The sequence below is a fragment of the Budorcas taxicolor genome, chromosome X, assembly GCF_023091745.1.
Source record: "Budorcas taxicolor isolate Tak-1 chromosome X, Takin1.1, whole genome shotgun sequence".
NCBI lineage: Eukaryota > Metazoa > Chordata > Mammalia > Artiodactyla > Bovidae > Budorcas > Budorcas taxicolor.
In genome coordinates this window covers 99,814,885-99,832,789 of record NC_068935.1, presented here as the reverse complement: position 1 = coordinate 99,832,789, position 17,905 = coordinate 99,814,885, and the positions used below count along the sequence as shown (strand labels likewise).

The following is a 17,905-nucleotide window of genomic DNA, read 5'->3' as shown; positions in this document are numbered from 1 at the left end:
CTCATCACAAGAAAAAAAAATTCGAACTGTGAGGTAATGGATGTGAACTAATCTTATTGTGGTGATCATTTTTCAATGCATACATATATCCAATCATTATGTTGCATATCTTACACAATGTTTTATGTCAATTATTTCTGAAAAAACCTGGGGGAAAAAAAGTAAATAAAATAGCCACTGATGTAAGAATCTGTTAATACTTACATATCAATCATCTTCATTAAAGTTATAACAACATGTCCCTGGACTTGAAATCAGATAAATTAAGTGTCATCTGTTTTGTCATGAGGACAATATTACAAACCCCACATACATTTGGGAAAAATCAGATTAAAATGACAGTTCCCTCAAGCACCTGTCAAATTCCATGAACTTCTTGAAGTTCCTCTGAGGAGGTGTGGGCATAATGCCTATGCAGGAGCGAAGAGAATCCTCTTCAGAACCGAAGCCGGTATAAGGTGGAAATTTCCTTTCTATTTTTGGAGGAGGTGGGGCCTTGCATGGAATCGAGGTAAAGTTCTCTATAACAAAACAAAGGCAGATGAAACATCAATATTTTTTTTTGCCCTGATTATGGATGTTTTGAAAGGTTTGTTATGTTTTCAAGATGAACATGGAGATCTTTGTAGACTATTTTAAACTCTTTCAAACAAAACACAGCAAAATCCTGAGAGGGTAGGTTTCAATCATGTTTACAAAAACCACAGAACTCACTCAATAATCACCATTGGTTCAAAAGAAAGAAAGAGAGAGAGAGACTGAGTGTGTCAAATAAGTAAACATTTATCTTTTGTCATCACATCCCCATTTCAGAATATTTTTTGTTCTTCCTTGATTTTTCCAATGATATGAAAATTCAAGCTTGAAACTTTATGCTACCCATTCCATATTTTAACCTGTAATGTAGCTTTCTCCTATCTTTAGTCAACACTCACTAATTAAATTCCTTTCCAAATAGGACTGACTCCCAGTTGTTTTGCCTTTACCTTCCCCATCTACTGTCTCTTCCTCCTGAGCCCACATTTTAAGCCCTCTCTCTTTCCTCTAACTTAGCTCCAGGCCATGATACTTCACTACCTAGATCAAAAACAAAAACATTTCTTCTCACCAACAACCCCTCCCGGTTGCCTGTATTACTCCCCAAGAAAAGACTGCAATCGTACTGAAATGTGATACTGCAAAAATTAATAAATAAAACCCAAATCAAACTAACACAACTTTTAAAACCACCATTGCCAAAGGGAGTGGTAAGTGGTAAATACGGTTGACCTTGTTAATTCATTTATCATCTGTGAGGAAGGAGAGATGAAGAGACAGGTGGAGACATATTTGTAATAGCCTGGGTGCTGTTAGGTACTCATTTGTGAGGCTGTACCACCTCTGAGAAGCAAGTGTGCCCTCTGAAGTAGATGACACGTTGACTCAATAGATCCCAATCACCAGTGTTTGCACACCACAAATGGCAAAGATGATGTCTGGATCTTTCTTAAAGCAAAAGAAAGCAAAGCAACCAAACAACCCATGGAATCTCATTTCTACCTCTTCCCCAAAGTTGACCATCCCATAGGTGTTTCCATTAGAGCCTGAAAGGAGTCTTACATAAGAATAGATTTCCTTTTCCATTGCCAAAGTTCTAATAGAAGGAAGAGAACAGATTTAGTACATACCTCAAGGCAGCCTACCTCTTAACATGGAGGGATAGGTTTTTTTTCTTTTTTTTTGGACTGATTAATCAAAAGGCTAAGGGGCTGTTTCTAACTCTGATTTGAAAACATTTTCAACTTTCACATTTCCTTAGACTTCCTAACAGCCTTTGTGTGGAACCTCCTCAAGCATAATCCCCAAAAGAGTATTGTTCCACCCTGACAGAAACTGCTCACAGAAGACATACTAACAAAGAGAATGCCATCAGATATTTCTCACTGACTTAGTGAAAGGAGACGGTCAGACTGCGGGTATGGAAGTGACTGGTGAGACTCTCCTATTGCTATTTTTGTGGCAATTAAAGAGAAGCCTTGGTAATAAAAAGGCAAGTTTAAATATTGGAATTCATCAGAATTACAGCAGACCCTATCATTCCTAACTGTAACATGAAACACACCACTAACTGGTACCTTCATTTTTAGGAAAAGGACCATAGGGGATGGCAGGAAGAACTGTTCATGATTATTAGAAAATTCAGGCATGATTGGTTTCTTCCAACAGGGGACATATGCCTCCAACTCTATATAATAATCTAAACAGCCTAACCAAAAGAGGATACACGCTGAATCTCAAATTAAGAATGCATTCTACATCTCCCCCCCAAAATTACAGGTTTTATAACACACTGTTGTTTTCTCAACTACATCATTTTTGCAACAGATTTAAGTAACAAAAGAATCAATTTAGAGCTTTCCTCTGCACCCACAGTGCCATCTAGTGTATAAATGCCGAGAACTGTTCCACTCCACCATGTCTGACTTTTCCAACAATACAGTCTTTCTGGATACTGTATACTCAAGATTCCATTTTTTATGGGTTAATTGTGTATATTCACAAAGGTTTGGAATTGTGCCTGGATAAGTTTCTGTCTTTGGTTTTCCATTGTTCCACCATCCTGCATGTTTTAGGTGTTAAAAAATATTTGATGAAAAAGTATACACTTATTTTTACAAAGCATCTTCCCAAATATCTTCCTTTTTAAAAAATTTTTATTGGAAGATAATTGCTTTACAATATTGTGCAGGTTTCTGCCATATATCAGCATGAATCAGTCAAATATCTTCTTACATTGACATTCTAATAGATCCTAAAACACATCTGCCTTTCAAATAGTCCGATGCTTCTAATTCCGAGAGACTTGTAAAAACATATATATTGACTGTCCATTCACAACTGACTAGATTCCAACAAATTTACACAGAGGGGACAGACTCTTTTTTAAAGAATGTATCTTAATGCTCCTTCACAGTGGTTTACTATTCATCATCTCATTTGGAAATGATTCTGAGAAAAGCCTTCAATTACCTCGATATTCACCTCTGATTTGCTAGTAACCCAGATTTGGACCCAGGTTTTGGGAGGCCTGAAGCTTATTATTTGGGAGAACCTCTGTAAGACAAAAAATGTCAAATAATTAAGATAAAATTAGGCCCAGGGCCTTGGAATGGGGCCCCTGCAAAGAAAAGAACCCTAAAGCTTAAGCTTCATTATTTTTGAGGTTGAATCCACCTCTGCTTGTACCTTATACTCAGGTCAAATGATTTCAGTGGGATGGTCACTTTGGGGTCAAATAATCACATAATTTTCTAGCTCTAGCCAGAAAACCCTTAGAAATCATCTAATTCTCAACCCTCTTTACTGCATACAAGAGGTTTTTTAAAAAAAGCAAAATTGTTAGGTCAATCAAAGCCACGTGGTGAGACTAAAAGCAAACTCCACCTCGGCTGCTGCATCTGGGGACGGCTCATTTGTTCAAATGATCATTAGACTCTCAGATGCTCTGCTGTTTCTAACACCAAGAGTTCAGAGATGGCTATAAATGACTCCACAAAATTAAATATGCTTTAAGTCTGGCAGGCTACAGTCTACGGGGTCACAAGAGTCGGACACGACTGAGCTAGTAAGCATGCGTGCGTGCACGTGCGCGCGCGCGCACACACACACACACGTTTGGTTGTCCCAACCACTAAGAATTGATTGTAACAAAGTCCTCTTATGGACAAAAAAATAATAACCCAAAGCAGGATTTCTAGGTAAGAACAGTTTACATTCAAATCCATGTCCCTTCAGTGAAAGAAACACCTGCTAGAGCCCCTGGAGCCTCTTCCAACCTTCATGCTACAGGAAAGTCCGACAGGCCTCCATCTGCCAGTCCGTGTTCATACACATGAAGTAAGGAGGGAGTGACATGCTCCTGCCTGGCAGGCTAGCCAGGGCCAGCAGGATGGCCAAGCTGCCTAGTGGGGCGGTCACACTGGACTGTTTCATGGAGGAAGTTGCCTTGTCTTTAGAATCCTGAAACGCACAAAATAATCTCATCTTTTTAGGAGTCCAGATGGGGTTTAACACAGGGGTTTTACATATATATCTCTTGGGATTCTGTCAAGCCCTCTGGCTTCTACATAATAGAAAGCTTTCTCATGTGCCTTTCTTGGGACTGTGGCCAACTTCACCTCTTGGTCTGTCTGCCATTTTTTCTCCTCCCAAATATGCTGGGGGTGCCAATAGGTAAGAGAAGGTACTGAGGCACCCAGGCTGTATACTGCATTAGAAATCTCCCCCTGGCTTCCTCTTAGGGAGGTCCCTAGCTGTGTCATTGGCAGTTGTCAGCTTCTTCCTGTGGCGCTGCAGGGTGGTGACACCAGGTTTCTACTGACCACAATTATTGGCAAGGAAGGAAATGTGACCACAGTTATTGCCAGGACTCTGTCCTGGTTTGGGCTTTAAGAATATCAAAATATAATGTATAAAATGTGGTTAGTCTTATGAATTTTTAGAGCCAGATGAATTATTTAAAAAAATTTAAATGTCCAAAGAAACTGCATCTATTTAATGTTACCAAAAAGTCAGGAAAAGCAAATTCAAAGATCATCAGAGAATACTGATTCACTCCCCTCCTCCCTGAATCATGGATATAATTTCTAGTCATTAGTTACATTAAGTATACTGTTGTTACTCAAGAAATGTTGTATAATAATGGTGTCTATTAAATGGGATATTTTAACATATCTTAGGAGAAATATAAAAAGTCAGCATGACTATAAAATGCATCATAACTTTGCATTTATAATTTTCTCTTTAAAGACATAATGCTCATGTTATATGAGCTTTAAAGGCACAAACGACTTTTTAAATATAATACAGTAAGTCTCTAGAGAGAGCAAAAGAAGTGAGCAGGAAGAAATTAGGCACTAGGACTCAACTGAAACTGACCACGGGACATTTGAAGTTGATACATCTGGTGAGGATGGCTAGATCCGGAGCACACTGGTAGATTTCCTCTGCCTCTGAAAGTTCCCTGTAAACCCATCAAGAGACTAAGAATGTACTGGGTCTCTCCAGTACTATGTTCATTTCCCCAAATACAAACTTTATATTCTCAAAATCAAGTTAACTAACATCAACCAAATGTTGGACTTAATATTTAAGGGATCATACGACCTCACCACATCCTTTGTATTAAGGTAATCTTTCAGTGGGCTTCCCAGGTGGAACAGAGGTAAAGAATCCACCTGCCATGCAGGAGATGCAAGAGACACGGGTTTGATCCCTGGGTTAGGAAGATCCCCTGGAGTAGGAAATGGCAACACCTTCTGGTATTCTTGCCTGGGAAATCCCATGGACATAGGAGCCTGGCGGGCTACAGCCCATGGATTCCGATTCTACAAAGAATCGGACATGACTGAGCAGGCACACATACAATCTTTCAGTAGGTAAATGTAGACATACATAGGTAAATGTCTTCAGTGACTCATTCTTTTTTTATCAATTTTCAACTCTACACTGAAGACTTGTCAACTCTGAACAGGTACTTACATTTATTAAAAATCAAATTATCTTTCCCAACTATCTAAGGGTCACTAGCAGCTTCTCTATGGCAGCCACTACCTGCACATTCCTGGCTCCTTCTTGTCCTCAGTACCCAAAACAAATATGCCCAACTGTGTCCACCAACAGGACTAATTTTAGAAAATAATATAAGAAGAGGCCACCAATTTGGCCCCATTTTGACTAATCTGGCATGCAGATGCAGTGGAACAAATTCCCTTAGTGAACCAAAGAGAGAAACTGAAAGTCTTTTATATTCCAACCCCTTTGTGTGCTGTGTGTCTTGTTACATAATATAATGATTCCCATGAGGCCAGGAATACTACACAATGGGGACATCAAGACACATGAGGTGGGCCTCGTGTCATCCTAGAGACAAAGCACCCTGTCTTTTAGGAAAAGCTGTGGTTGTTTCTGGCTTCCATCTCATGGCTCAGGGAAGTGAGCTCATATGAATACTCCAATGTTCAGAGAGGAGTAAGCAACCCCCAACCGAGCTCCAACCTCCAATCTGGGAGGTTGGCAACTCCTATCACCCCCACTTTGCCAAGCACCAGCAGGTACCTGAACCCTGGGGTAGAGGGCCCGGGAAGGGGGTAGGGCTGGCCTGCAGGTTTAACAAACGGAGGGGCTTGTTTTTCAGGTTTCATCTCAGATCCTCCCCCTGCTTCTGTGACAGTTAGAACACCATGAAACATGCAGCAGATCTCTGCTCCCCTTCCAGCCTAGAAACTCCTTACACAACTCTGTAGCTCCTGTGTCCGCTGCAATGACCTACATCTAGTGGGTGCTTAATAAGTCACTGGCTTCCATTATGAACTGAACTAACCTGATCTGAATGGAATGAGGAGCTAAGAAGAGAGAAGCTGGCAGCCTGGCTGTGCCTCACCAAGAAAGGTAGAGCAGATGGGCACAATTTGCTAGAGAACAAAAATCAGTACAGCCTCTGTGGTAAGCAAGGATTCAATGGAAAGAAAAGTCTTTGCATTTCCATTTCAACTGCTTGACCACAACAGTGAGGCAGGGGACTGCAGGGGAAAACGGCAGCCTTTGGCATCAGGCAGACAAGTTTAAGTTTTTGGCTCACTCTTTACTTGCTGCATGCATGACCTTCGTCCAGGAAACCCCTTATAAGCCATAGTCTCTTCACCTCTAAAATGAGGATGATATTAGGGGAATAAATAAGACAACCAATGCCTGGCAGTTAGCAAATGCTCGATCAACGGTAGCAGCTGTTAGAAGCTCAGAGTTTGAAACTCAAAAGTCAGCTCAATCTTAACTAGGAATAAAGACTCCAAGTTTAAATATTATTTTCTAATTGACAGATGTATCACTTACCAATTCCATATTTAGTCCTATAATAAGTTTTCGTGAAATCATCACAGTCACAAAGGAGCACTTTCCTTCCCCACACATTGATGGTGGTTCCTATGGATAGGTCAGTATCTTTGTAAAACTCTTGGTCTAGTTTTCCTAGCTAATAAAAACAAAGGAACATGATGTTGGCACCACAGACCCACCAAAGACCTTGGTATCCCCCCTCTCGAAGGAAAAATGGAAATTTTTAAAAATCCATTACATCACTTACAACCAAATTTTTTAAATCAAATCAAAAGACAACCACTCAAAATCAACATTTTAAAACACTCTTTTAGCAAGGTAGTGCTACAAAATGGCAATGCAATGCATATATTTATATGTACACTTAAGCATGTTTATTATTGATAAATGCAACAGTATAGCACATACATTTATATCGTCATCAATGTCGTTCACAACCAGTCTCCCAGAAGATTAGCAACTCAGCCCACATTCCAGGTTTCAGAGAAGCCATACTGGTAACAGTAATAAAACATGACTTACGTTATATTTATCCAACAGGTAGCCATACGCTCGGGTCTCTGAGTAGCCACCATACATATTGAGAACTGTCTGGTCTGTTAACTGGCCTGGTTGATAGACTCCAGGGGGGCCATACTAGAAGATATAAATCAAATCAAGATGTGGTAGGTGGACTCTCACCATAAACATGCTCCTGGTGAGGGGCTCAAGTGGCAAGTGATACCATCTGGTTCTCCTCTATCATCCCAAGCAAGACAGGACACAGACTCCAGCCACCTTTCCCCCATGTTTCCCCACCCGCTGTGGGCTGGTCTACACTCCCCTCATCCTTCAAGGACCTGATGAAGCCCTGTCTTTTCCTTCTGGGCTCTCCCATCCTGCTGGCCAGTCCCCAATCCAAACTTCTATAGCACCTACCTCAGGGTTAAACCACTTGTCATTGCTCTCTAACTGCTTCATCAGCAGTCATCTTTTCACTAAACAACAAGATGCCCTGATGGAGAAACCCTGCCTTGCTTTCTTGACTGGCTCAGCACCCTGCCTGACCCTGAGCAAGGAGGCATTTTTCTGGCTGAGAGAGGCAGTGTGGTGAGGTAGTATGAACAGTGAAGTGCGGTCAGCCTCTCACAGAAACTGTGACCGGGAGCAAGCCAGGGAGGACACTCTTCAGTTTCACCTGTGCTGGAGGTGGTCAGGCAGGAAATAGCAGAACTTACGGAAACTAATTGGTTTATCTCAGCTGAGAAATCAGAATCATCCCTGATACATGTGACATAAACTAAAAGTTAAAATGTGCGAATTTATGAGGTGTAGGGTGTAAGTAAGGCATGTTACAGAGGAAAAAACAACACATTTTTGGATGCAAACTCTCTCATTGCCACTTCTTAGCTATAGGACATGGGGCCAGACATTTGTCCTCTCAGAACTTCAGTAGCAACAGTATTTACTCCTTACTTTCTCAAAGGATGTGGCGTCAAGGGAATACCCACTGCTCTTGGATCTCTCCCCCACGAAAATGGAAGCACCATGAGACAGCAAATGGAATTAACCCATTTTCTATCTTATGATAACCCCAGAGCTGGCACACAGCTGACACTTACTAAATATTTGTTGAATGAATGAATAAATGAAGCAATTGATGTCAAGGAACACTGCAAATGTCAGGTATGTCATTATTATTTTATATTTAGCCTATTTTTCAAAGCCATTCTAAAAACAGGTTTCCCTGGCTCCTGCCAACCACCTGCTATGCATATGCCTGGAGTTTGCATATGCAAACCCCGTCCCAGCCCCAAGAAGCTACATAGCAGGACTTCTGGTGGAAGACTCTTGGGAATCTGGAAGAGTCTCTTGTGATAAACAAATAACCAGTGGTTGTATGCATCAGAAATGAGTATTACATTAATCTTTTCAGTAGCACTAAGAAGTAAGTTTAAAAATATATTATCCAAATAAATAAAGAAAGAAAACATAACATAGAGCTGTGAATAAGCCATGATGTTTTCATGTGCCTTATAGGTGTTCATAGGTCTTTGCATGCATCCATGCTAAATTGCTTCAGTCATGTCTGACTCTTTGTGAACCCATGGACTATAGCCCCCCAGGCTCCTCTGTCCATGGGGATTCTCCAGGCAAGAATACTGGAGTGGGTTGCCATGCCCTCCTCCAAGGGATCTTCATGACCCAGGGATCAAACCCAGGTCTCCTATCATCTCTGGTATTGGCAGGTGGGTTCTTTACCAATAATACCACATGGAAGCTCTTACAGATCCTTAGATAGTGCTTTTTACTATATTATCTCATTTAGTCTTTGCAGTTACCTAGAGCTTCCCTGGTGGCTCAGATGGTAAAGCGTCTGCCTGCAATGCAGGAGACCCAGGTTCGATTCCTGTGTTGGGAAGATCTCCTAGAGAAGGAAATGGCAACCCACTCCAGTATTCTTGCCTGGAGAATCCCACGGATGGAGGAGCCTGGGAGGCTATAGTCCATGGGGTTGCAAAGAGTCGGAAATGACTGAGCAACTTCACTTTCACTTTCAGGAGGGAAGCCTAGTTAACAGCATTTTAGAGATAGGGAAATGTGCTCAGAGAGGTTAATGACTGGCCTAAGGTCACACAGCTATTAAGCGGCAGATCTACAATTCTAACCCAGGTCTTCTGTCTATGTGCTGTTTCCACTGCACCCAGGTTACATTAGCTCTCAATTGGCCATGAACATGTTTAGAAATCATTTGGACAACTCATTTTTAATAGTAAAGGTGCTAAAGCTATTACTGTTGCTAGCCAGTGGCTAGCTGGTGACTACCTCTCCAAGTGGCTACTCGCAGAAGAGTCACTCCTGTGTGTGTGTGTGTGTGTGTGTGTGTGTGTGTGTGTGTGTGTGTGTGTGTTCACAGCCCAGACCAATACAATGGGATCTCCCCAGTAGGCTACAGAGGCCAAAGGCTATTGCTCTTCCCAAGGCCATGAGCAATTCTTTTACTCGAGAGTCATTTACCTTCATAAGACTCACGGTAAACTCAGTGACATAGGTAGTTCTCTTGCATTTGACTTTTTCCCTTTACGTGCCTTAAGCCCTGAATCTTCCAATTCCAATTTGTCATATCCTCTGTATTACTTTCATAGATGTATATTAATAGAGGGCACAAAGTGCAAATTTTCTAAATACCAGCACTAATACATAGTGACTTGTCACCAACAGTCATAACACGTGACATTCCAGACAGTGACTAGAGTCTTCAGCCCACAAGCAAACTCAGAAAGCAGTCCTGTGTCCACTGCTCACCTTAGGTAGCTTTCTCCTCTGGAGAAACAATGACGTAAAATCTCTTCCTGAGTTATGTGGCAAGACTTCTTTGATCTCGATGGTATCATCAGACAGAAAGTAATGCAGGATGAGTTCTCTACGATCCCCAAACACTGAGCCTGAGTCGTCCCACACACAGAAAAAACGCAAGACCTTCTTATCATACTCGAGGAACTGTTTCAGAGTGTCGAAGGGCTCATAGGGACGTAAGGGCTCCATGCAGTCTAGCTTCTGTCAGTGGAGAAAAGGTTAATGATAGTGGAAGTCTTTCCATAATCGCTTCTCGGATGCAAGCAGTCAAAGAACATAGAAGTATCTTTCCCATAGACTATTCTGTGATATTTTTAAAAATTTCAACTAACAACATATATGATATGCATGTATAACTAGTTTCAACCTTAGAAATACAGATAATCAAGTATTAGGAAGCTTTTCATTAAACATTATTTTAACACACTAAAGTATACTCCTGTAATGTTTTTGAAAACTGACTCTTCTCAGAGTCTTATCCTTGATATTTAAATGAAATTATGAGATCCCTACTTTCATTGATTATCTTTAATATTTAAATGAAATTATAAGATCTCTATTTTCACTGATAGAGAAAACTTTCTTTGGCATGATAAGGCCTCTAAGAAATCCATTATTGATTACATACCATGGGAGATCTTTTCAGTTCAAGTTAAATTGTTTAATTTTAACTTTACATTTCAAGGCAGCAAACACTGGAGAAGTAAATGAATTAAAGTCAATATAAAAACCTCTTATTAAACTCCTAATTTTCCACAGACTTCTATATTTATTGCAGAGCTTTCTCCCTGAGGGAATAAATCCTAAAATGATTCTCTCAATCTGAAAGGAAATTATTTAAAACATTTCTTAGCTGTTCTTGGTATTTATTCTTGATTCCTGGAACAGAAGATTTTTTTTTTCCTTATAAACCTATGAAATCACACATTGTTCCTATGTATTTCATATTATGCATCATCACTCACAATCACTATCATGTAATACCAGCTGTTAGTGAATGAGTGTGGCCAGATGCAAAGGGTGATAAATCATATAGATCCATTTCTTTTGCTTTCTCTCTGCTGGTTCTAAAGACTTTTGTATTTATCCAGACTCTTACTTCCAGGGCATTTGGAAAACCACAGAAATGAACCCAAACCATAAATCTCCTTGCATGCCAATACACACAAGAATACTGCCACAAGGATTTCACCTTAGATATTCCAGGATCAACAATCTATATTTCTTAGGAGGGGTATATGTCTACAATATTAAAGGATAATTCTGATGGGGCTAGGAGGCAGGAATAGATGAATGATCCTACATGCAGCTTTTAACAAGAGATCAAAGCAGAATCAAAGGAGATTTTTATTCTAAATTTTATGTTATCTTTCTGCAGAGATGTTAATTACAAGTTTTAGAAACAATAAAAATGAGACCAAACTAATCTATAGGGATAGAAATGAGAATAGTGCTTATCCCTGGGTGGGGGGAAGGACAGATTGGGAAAAGGCATGCAGGAACTTTCTAGGAGGATGGAAATGTTCTAGACTGTGATTTTGGGTGTGAATTACATGGGTGTATACATTTGTTAAGACCCATCAAACTGTATATTTAATTTCTGTGCATTTTACTGTGCATGATCATACGTCAAGAAAAAGAGAAACAAATGAGAATAATTAAAATCAGGATAAGAAGCAAGAGATTTGAGTTCAAGTCCTAGCAAGAAGACTGGTGAGGTAGGTGACCTTCCACATAATAACACCTGCCCTTTTGGGTATTCAGATTTTTCTGTAAAACATAAAATTTGGGCCAAGGGCTCATTAAAAAAAAAAAAAACCAACTCTGGAAAGATTACAATAATACTACTAACACTGATTCTTTCCTCCCTACACTGGCTTGGATTAGACTTTGCCAATAAGCATCCTGTTATCATGGGAGCACATCAAAATCATGGCCCTTCTCATTCTTAAACCTCTCTGCATCTGACATCACCTTAAAGGAAGCTGGGAGTCTTAAGAAAGAAAAAGGTGTACCCAAAGCTTGGTTGAGTGTATCAGTAGCACAGGAGCAAAGATTTTCCCCAGAGTTAGGCAACTAAAATGGGAAAAGAAAAGCCAGGTAAGAACGGGCCCAACTGTTTCAGTGTCAGTGACTACAAAGCCAATCCTGAGCTCTTAGAAACCATCCCATATGGGCATCTCATGAAGACTCCCCCTGCCTGGAAGGGCCACTCTCTGTAAAGAGAAGTGGGGGTGAGGGCAGAGAGTGAGTCTTTCCTGCACCAAAGCCAACCTCAAGCCTTCGTCCAGCCCAAAGGAAAAGAGGACAACTCCAGTGACCATGGCCCCCCAAGTCCTTTCACCTGGGCATCAGAAGTACCGATACCATTCACTGATTCTGAACGGATTCTCATCTTGAAGACTAGAGCTCATGGATAAGTCAACTTACCTCTCTCCGTGTTTTCATGTAAGGATCTTCCGGACATTGTCCCGGGGGATTTAATTTGATTCCTATTTTCGTCAAGAAGTTTTTTGTGAATGCATCACAGTCATAAATCTTGAATGTTCGACCATAAAAGACAATGTCGGTGTTGACATTAAAGTCATGCACAGTATAAAACTGATCCTCATTAGGAGGTGGGAGAGAAATCCGATGACGCCGGATAAAAATTCCTACAGTGTGAAATAAAACACAATTGTTTCATCATGTGGCTCACCAGCAAGAGATCAGAGCACATCTTTATAACAACCCTGAATGTTTTCTCACCATGGTGAAGTGGGCAAAGGACTGGCTCTTGGAGAAGTAGCATCAGAATGTTCAAACTCTGAGGGTTCCACAGGGAGCTGGGGCGCCTGAGATTCAGAGTAATTTGACCAGCCTTGTATGTTGTTAGAGTTGCCTAAGTGGTACTAGGGCTTACTCTATTATAAAGTAATCCCAGGTGGTGCTAGTAGTAAAGAACCTGCCTGCCAATGCACGAGGCTTAAGAGACACAGGTTTGATCCCTGGGTCGGGAAGATCCCCTGGAGGAGGGCATGGCAATCCACTCCAATATTTTTGCCTGGGGAATCCCATGGACAGAGAACCTGACCACATACAGTTCATAGGGTTGCACAGAGTCAGACACAACTGAAGCGACTTAGTGTGTGCACACAAAGACTATGGCAGGAGGGAAGGAGAAGGGAGTATTAAACAGGGTGACCCAATATGTCAGACACTGCCATCATGTTTTTCCCCAAAACAAGCATGCTCACTTTTTCACTTACAAGCACTCAACGTGAACACGCTAAACAAGGAACTAAGACCCCAAACCAGAGTACTCACAAAAATGCACTCTTGACTGAAAAAAGAAAACTACTAAGCTTCACTATGGTAGATGCCAACACCTTGATTTACAGCTTCCATAAGCATGGATGACTCTATGTTGCTTTGAAGCTTCTTGGAATCCTGTTCCTTCTACCAACCTCTTCTCCCTCCGCCTTTCTCTACAGCCTCTGTCCACCTCCACCCAACCACTCCCACAAAGTGAGAGTTAGCACATGCTTCATAGTACCTTCTACTTTCAACCCTATGATACCCATTCACTTTTTTTCTTGAGAGTATGGACCCAGGGTCCCTGAGTACACCCAAACGGTAACTAGCCACTGGAGGTAAAAAAGGCTCCCTAACTAGATGAATGTATCAACTATATCACACCATAACCAGCCAACTTACCCTAACACTGCTGAAACCTGTTGTCAAGAATTATTTAGGGACTGAGATTTTATCCTGCTTGCTAGCTGACAAGTTACCCTGCCACAATTTCAAGGATGCTGGTAGATGATATGAGATGCTTTGGTGACAGACAAAGGGCAGTTTATTACTCACAGTAATAACAGTACCCAGAACATCAATATTTTGGTACCAGTTTTCTGAGCCCTGATTCCCAAAGAGTGACACAACAAGGGCCAGGTAACTTCTGCACACTGCACACTACAGGACAGGAACCCTGAGCTGAGGGAAACTGAATCTTTTGTAATGGACAATAAGCATCCCTGCCTTTTGTCTCAGAGGGAGAGATTATCTTTATTAATGCATGCATGCTCAATGACTCAGTTGTGTTCAATCCTTTGTAACCCCATGGACTGTAGAATAATGGAACAGAAAACCCACCAGGCTTCTCTGTCCATGGGATTCTCCAGGCAAGAATACTGGAATGGGTTGCCATTTCCTTCTCTAGGGGTTTCTACCAACCCAAGGAGAAAACCTGGATCTCCTGTGTCTCCTGCATTGCAGGCAGATTCTTTACTGTCTGAGCCACTGGAGAAGTCCCCTATCTTTACTAGACTGTACAGTAAACATGTCTGCCCTTTATCCTGGAGGGAGATATCACCTCTGTTTTCCAAGGCTGTGAGCAAACTTGCCTTTTGCTCCAGAAGGAGAGACTACCTTTGTCTTCCAAAGCTGTGTGCTATATCAACATTCTTGAAAAGATAATCCAGAACAAAGAGCAGTCAGTGTCTCTGCTTGCAAGATTCACAGAAATGCAAGATAACCATGGAGGAATGTCTCTCAACATCTGTAAACTGACTTAAGCCTGGGAATCTACTCTAGGAGCAAAGACAAAAGAAGAAAAAGCAAGCAGAGCAAACTGAGGGTCTAATGGTTCAAGAAAAATTGGCTTGTGTAACCTGTACCATAATGGAGGCATTTTATTATAAAGATGTCAAGCAATCTTCCTCATATTTTCTGTAGCACTGAGAATAGTGCCTTTTCCCAAAGTCTAGAAATACTTAGAAATTATTCATTCCTTATTCATTAAAGAACATTTAATGAATATCTTTACGTGCCAGGAACTGTGTTGAGCTCTGTTCCATTATTCTACTAATCATCTTTTCATTCTGTTGAGGGGAAATTAACTAAAATCATTTTCATCTTCTTTTCTTTGTAGCAATTTTTAATTACTTGCTACATTAAATTAAAATAATAAAACTGTAAAATTAAAACTGGCCTAGAATATTTTTAAATGTACTACATAAAAGATGATATAATTTTACTGCAAAAAATTATACTTCAATTAGCCCTTAATTCATGCCACTGAAAACAGTATGCAAATTATTTAATCATTCAAGATTAGACATTTAGAACAAATTGCATACTTGAACACCCTTATAAAAGCATGGGCATTCCAGGTACTTTCACAAACCATTATATATCTCTTTAAAAACACTTATATTTTTAAGTATAGCTGACAGCTTTTAAAATATATAAGATTTATTCAACAGCCAAGAGTTTCTTCAGGAATTCTATCTATCTTGCATGTGTACTTCATTATAGAAATTCAAATAAGCAAATTAGTGCTGATTTCTCTTTAGTAAGACTTCAAATAGGAACCCTATATTTTTCTAAGTGGGAAGAACTGGCCCACCCATTAAACTTTTAAATAATAATCATTATAATCATCATCATACCCCTAGGATATGCTTTCATATATTCTTCTCATTTAATCTTCAATAATTGCACAATGCAGATAATGCATGAAATGCAAGTACTCAGTTTATGGATGAGAAAACTCAAGATGGTTAAGTGACGTGCCCAAGGTTATGCACTCACAAATGGCAGAAAAGTGTCTTGAACCTGGGTTTTTCAAGCCCTAAGTAAGCACCATTGCTCCACAGTCTACACTGAACTGTATTTCACTGTACTACAGCCACAAGTTACCTAAGTGGAGGAGAGGAGGGAATATCTCAGGCAAAACAGGCTAGAAATGTGAAGAAGAGCAGCCAGCCACTGTGAAAGAGATGATGGAGCCACTCTTCCAAAAGAACAGTCTCTCTCTTCCCTAAGAGTTTGTTTCTGGAGAGGGCCCATTTGTCAGTGGCAACAATTCCCCCCTCCAGGGTCAACACCACTGCATCAGCTGTCCCTCCTTGCAGAGCCTGTGTCTCTGCAACCTCCACATGCTTTCTTATGTTAGGTCCCGCATTCTTCTCCCTAGATGGTTCTTACAAGAAGCCAGGGGACTGGCAATTCATTTCACAGTACACCTGTGGCACATTCATGTTGCTATGTGGCAAAACCAATACAATATTGTAAAGTAATTAGCCTCCAATTAAAAAAATAAATTTATATTAAAAAATAATAAAAGAAAAGAAGCCAGGGGAGTTCCTTGTGGTAACAAGAGAGAATCTGGACCATCCACGGGTTGAAAAGAGAAGGCAGATCTAACACTAAATAAGAACATTTTAATAACAAGAAATCCAAGGTCACAATTCCATGTTAATCAAAAACTAACGTGGGGCATTTGAAAGGTAGTCACACATGAGAGTTTTCACAAATATTAGTAGGATCTCTCAACTGTGTCCTTTGGGGACTGAAATTTCTATTTATTGGTATTTGTATGGTTATAGTCTTTCATGATAAATGGCAGAAACCACCAGTAGGTTGTTCTTCTGAATATCAAAGAAATATGCAGGATGCCATGTCTTTAGCACATGTTGAAGAGCACCTGAGATCAACGTATATAACATGACAAAATGGAAAGTGAGAAGTGTTAGTCAGTCAGTCATGTCTGACTCTTTGGGACCCCATGGAAAAACAACAACAAAAGTACTGTATCTGCCCTGAAATTTTCAGATGTTTATTTTCTTAATTGGCCCATAAAGACAATTTGGGGAGATAGCCAGGCATCAGATGTCTGCTTTTCAGCTCTTCCTTATCTTCATATTTTACATGTCTTTCTTTTTAAAGGTCCTGCTCTCTGATTATATTCTACAAGCTTTAACTTTCTAACATTTCCCTGTGGTTTAGATTTAAATGATGATATATTCATTTATGTTGAATGTGTTTTCATTTCGTTCAGTTGGGAATTGCTTTAGATCTTTGCTCATACTACTAAATTTAGTTTTTAGGAATTCACCTTCAAGAATTAAGACTCCAATCTCTTACCTCTAACTTAAGTGTGTTTAGTTCATTTTAGTAACACTGCAGGCTTAATGTTAATGAATATACAAGTGGAATTGCCACTTGTCATGTCCGGCTCAGCTGGTAAAGAATCTGCCTGCAATGTGGGAGATCTGGGTTCAATCCCTGGGTTGGGAAGATCCCCTGGAGAAGGGAAAGGCTACCCACTCCAGTATTCTGGTGTGGAGAATTCCATGGACTGCATAGTCCATGGGATGGCAAAGAGTAAGACACGACTGAGCGACTTTCACTTTCACTTTTCATATCTACTAAAGTTTATATCCTAAAAATATTGAGACTACTCATTGTGATCAGAAATGACAGAGTATCTTTTCCTCTTTTGTTCACTCCTTCACTAAAATTAGCATTCCACTTTCAATTTTATAAAACATCATCTTCGTGGAGTTTGATTTCATGGGAATAACTTTTTAAATATAGTTGGCCTGATACTTAGTCTTACAGCAAAAGAATAAAAATTTCTGAATTCTGTATCTCTGATCATTATCCTATGCATCTCCCCTTAGCCACTGAATGAGCCCCAAATGATGGCATGTTGGGTGTTCTGTCCTCTTACATTACCACCTTCTTGCCTAGTTTTCCTCACACATTCTACATCTGCTCCCAAATACCTCCCAACTTCTCTCCTCACTGGGGCTTCCCTGTGGCTCAGAGGGTAAAGAATTTACCTGCAATGCAGGGGACATGGGTTTGATCCCTAGGTCAGGAATATCCCCTGGAGAAGGCAATGGCTACCCACTCCAGTATTCTTGCC

The 17,905-nt window shown here is 40.3% G+C and overlaps 1 protein-coding gene across 1 annotated transcript in view; it reads right to left on the bottom strand.

Annotated features, from left to right (window-relative positions):
- The window catches only part of EFHC2 (EF-hand domain containing 2), a 232,816-nt gene that overhangs the window by 110,382 nt on the left and 104,529 nt on the right, over positions 1-17,905 (bottom strand). The window contains exons 4-8 of the mRNA XM_052662724.1: positions 12,640-12,863; positions 10,159-10,410; positions 7,396-7,509; positions 6,871-7,009; positions 356-521 (exon numbers count right to left, since the gene is read on the bottom strand). Coding sequence (XP_052518684.1) covers positions 356-521; positions 6,871-7,009; positions 7,396-7,509; positions 10,159-10,410; positions 12,640-12,863 — 895 coding nt within the window. The remainder of the gene's footprint in view (positions 1-355; positions 522-6,870; positions 7,010-7,395; positions 7,510-10,158; positions 10,411-12,639; positions 12,864-17,905) is intronic.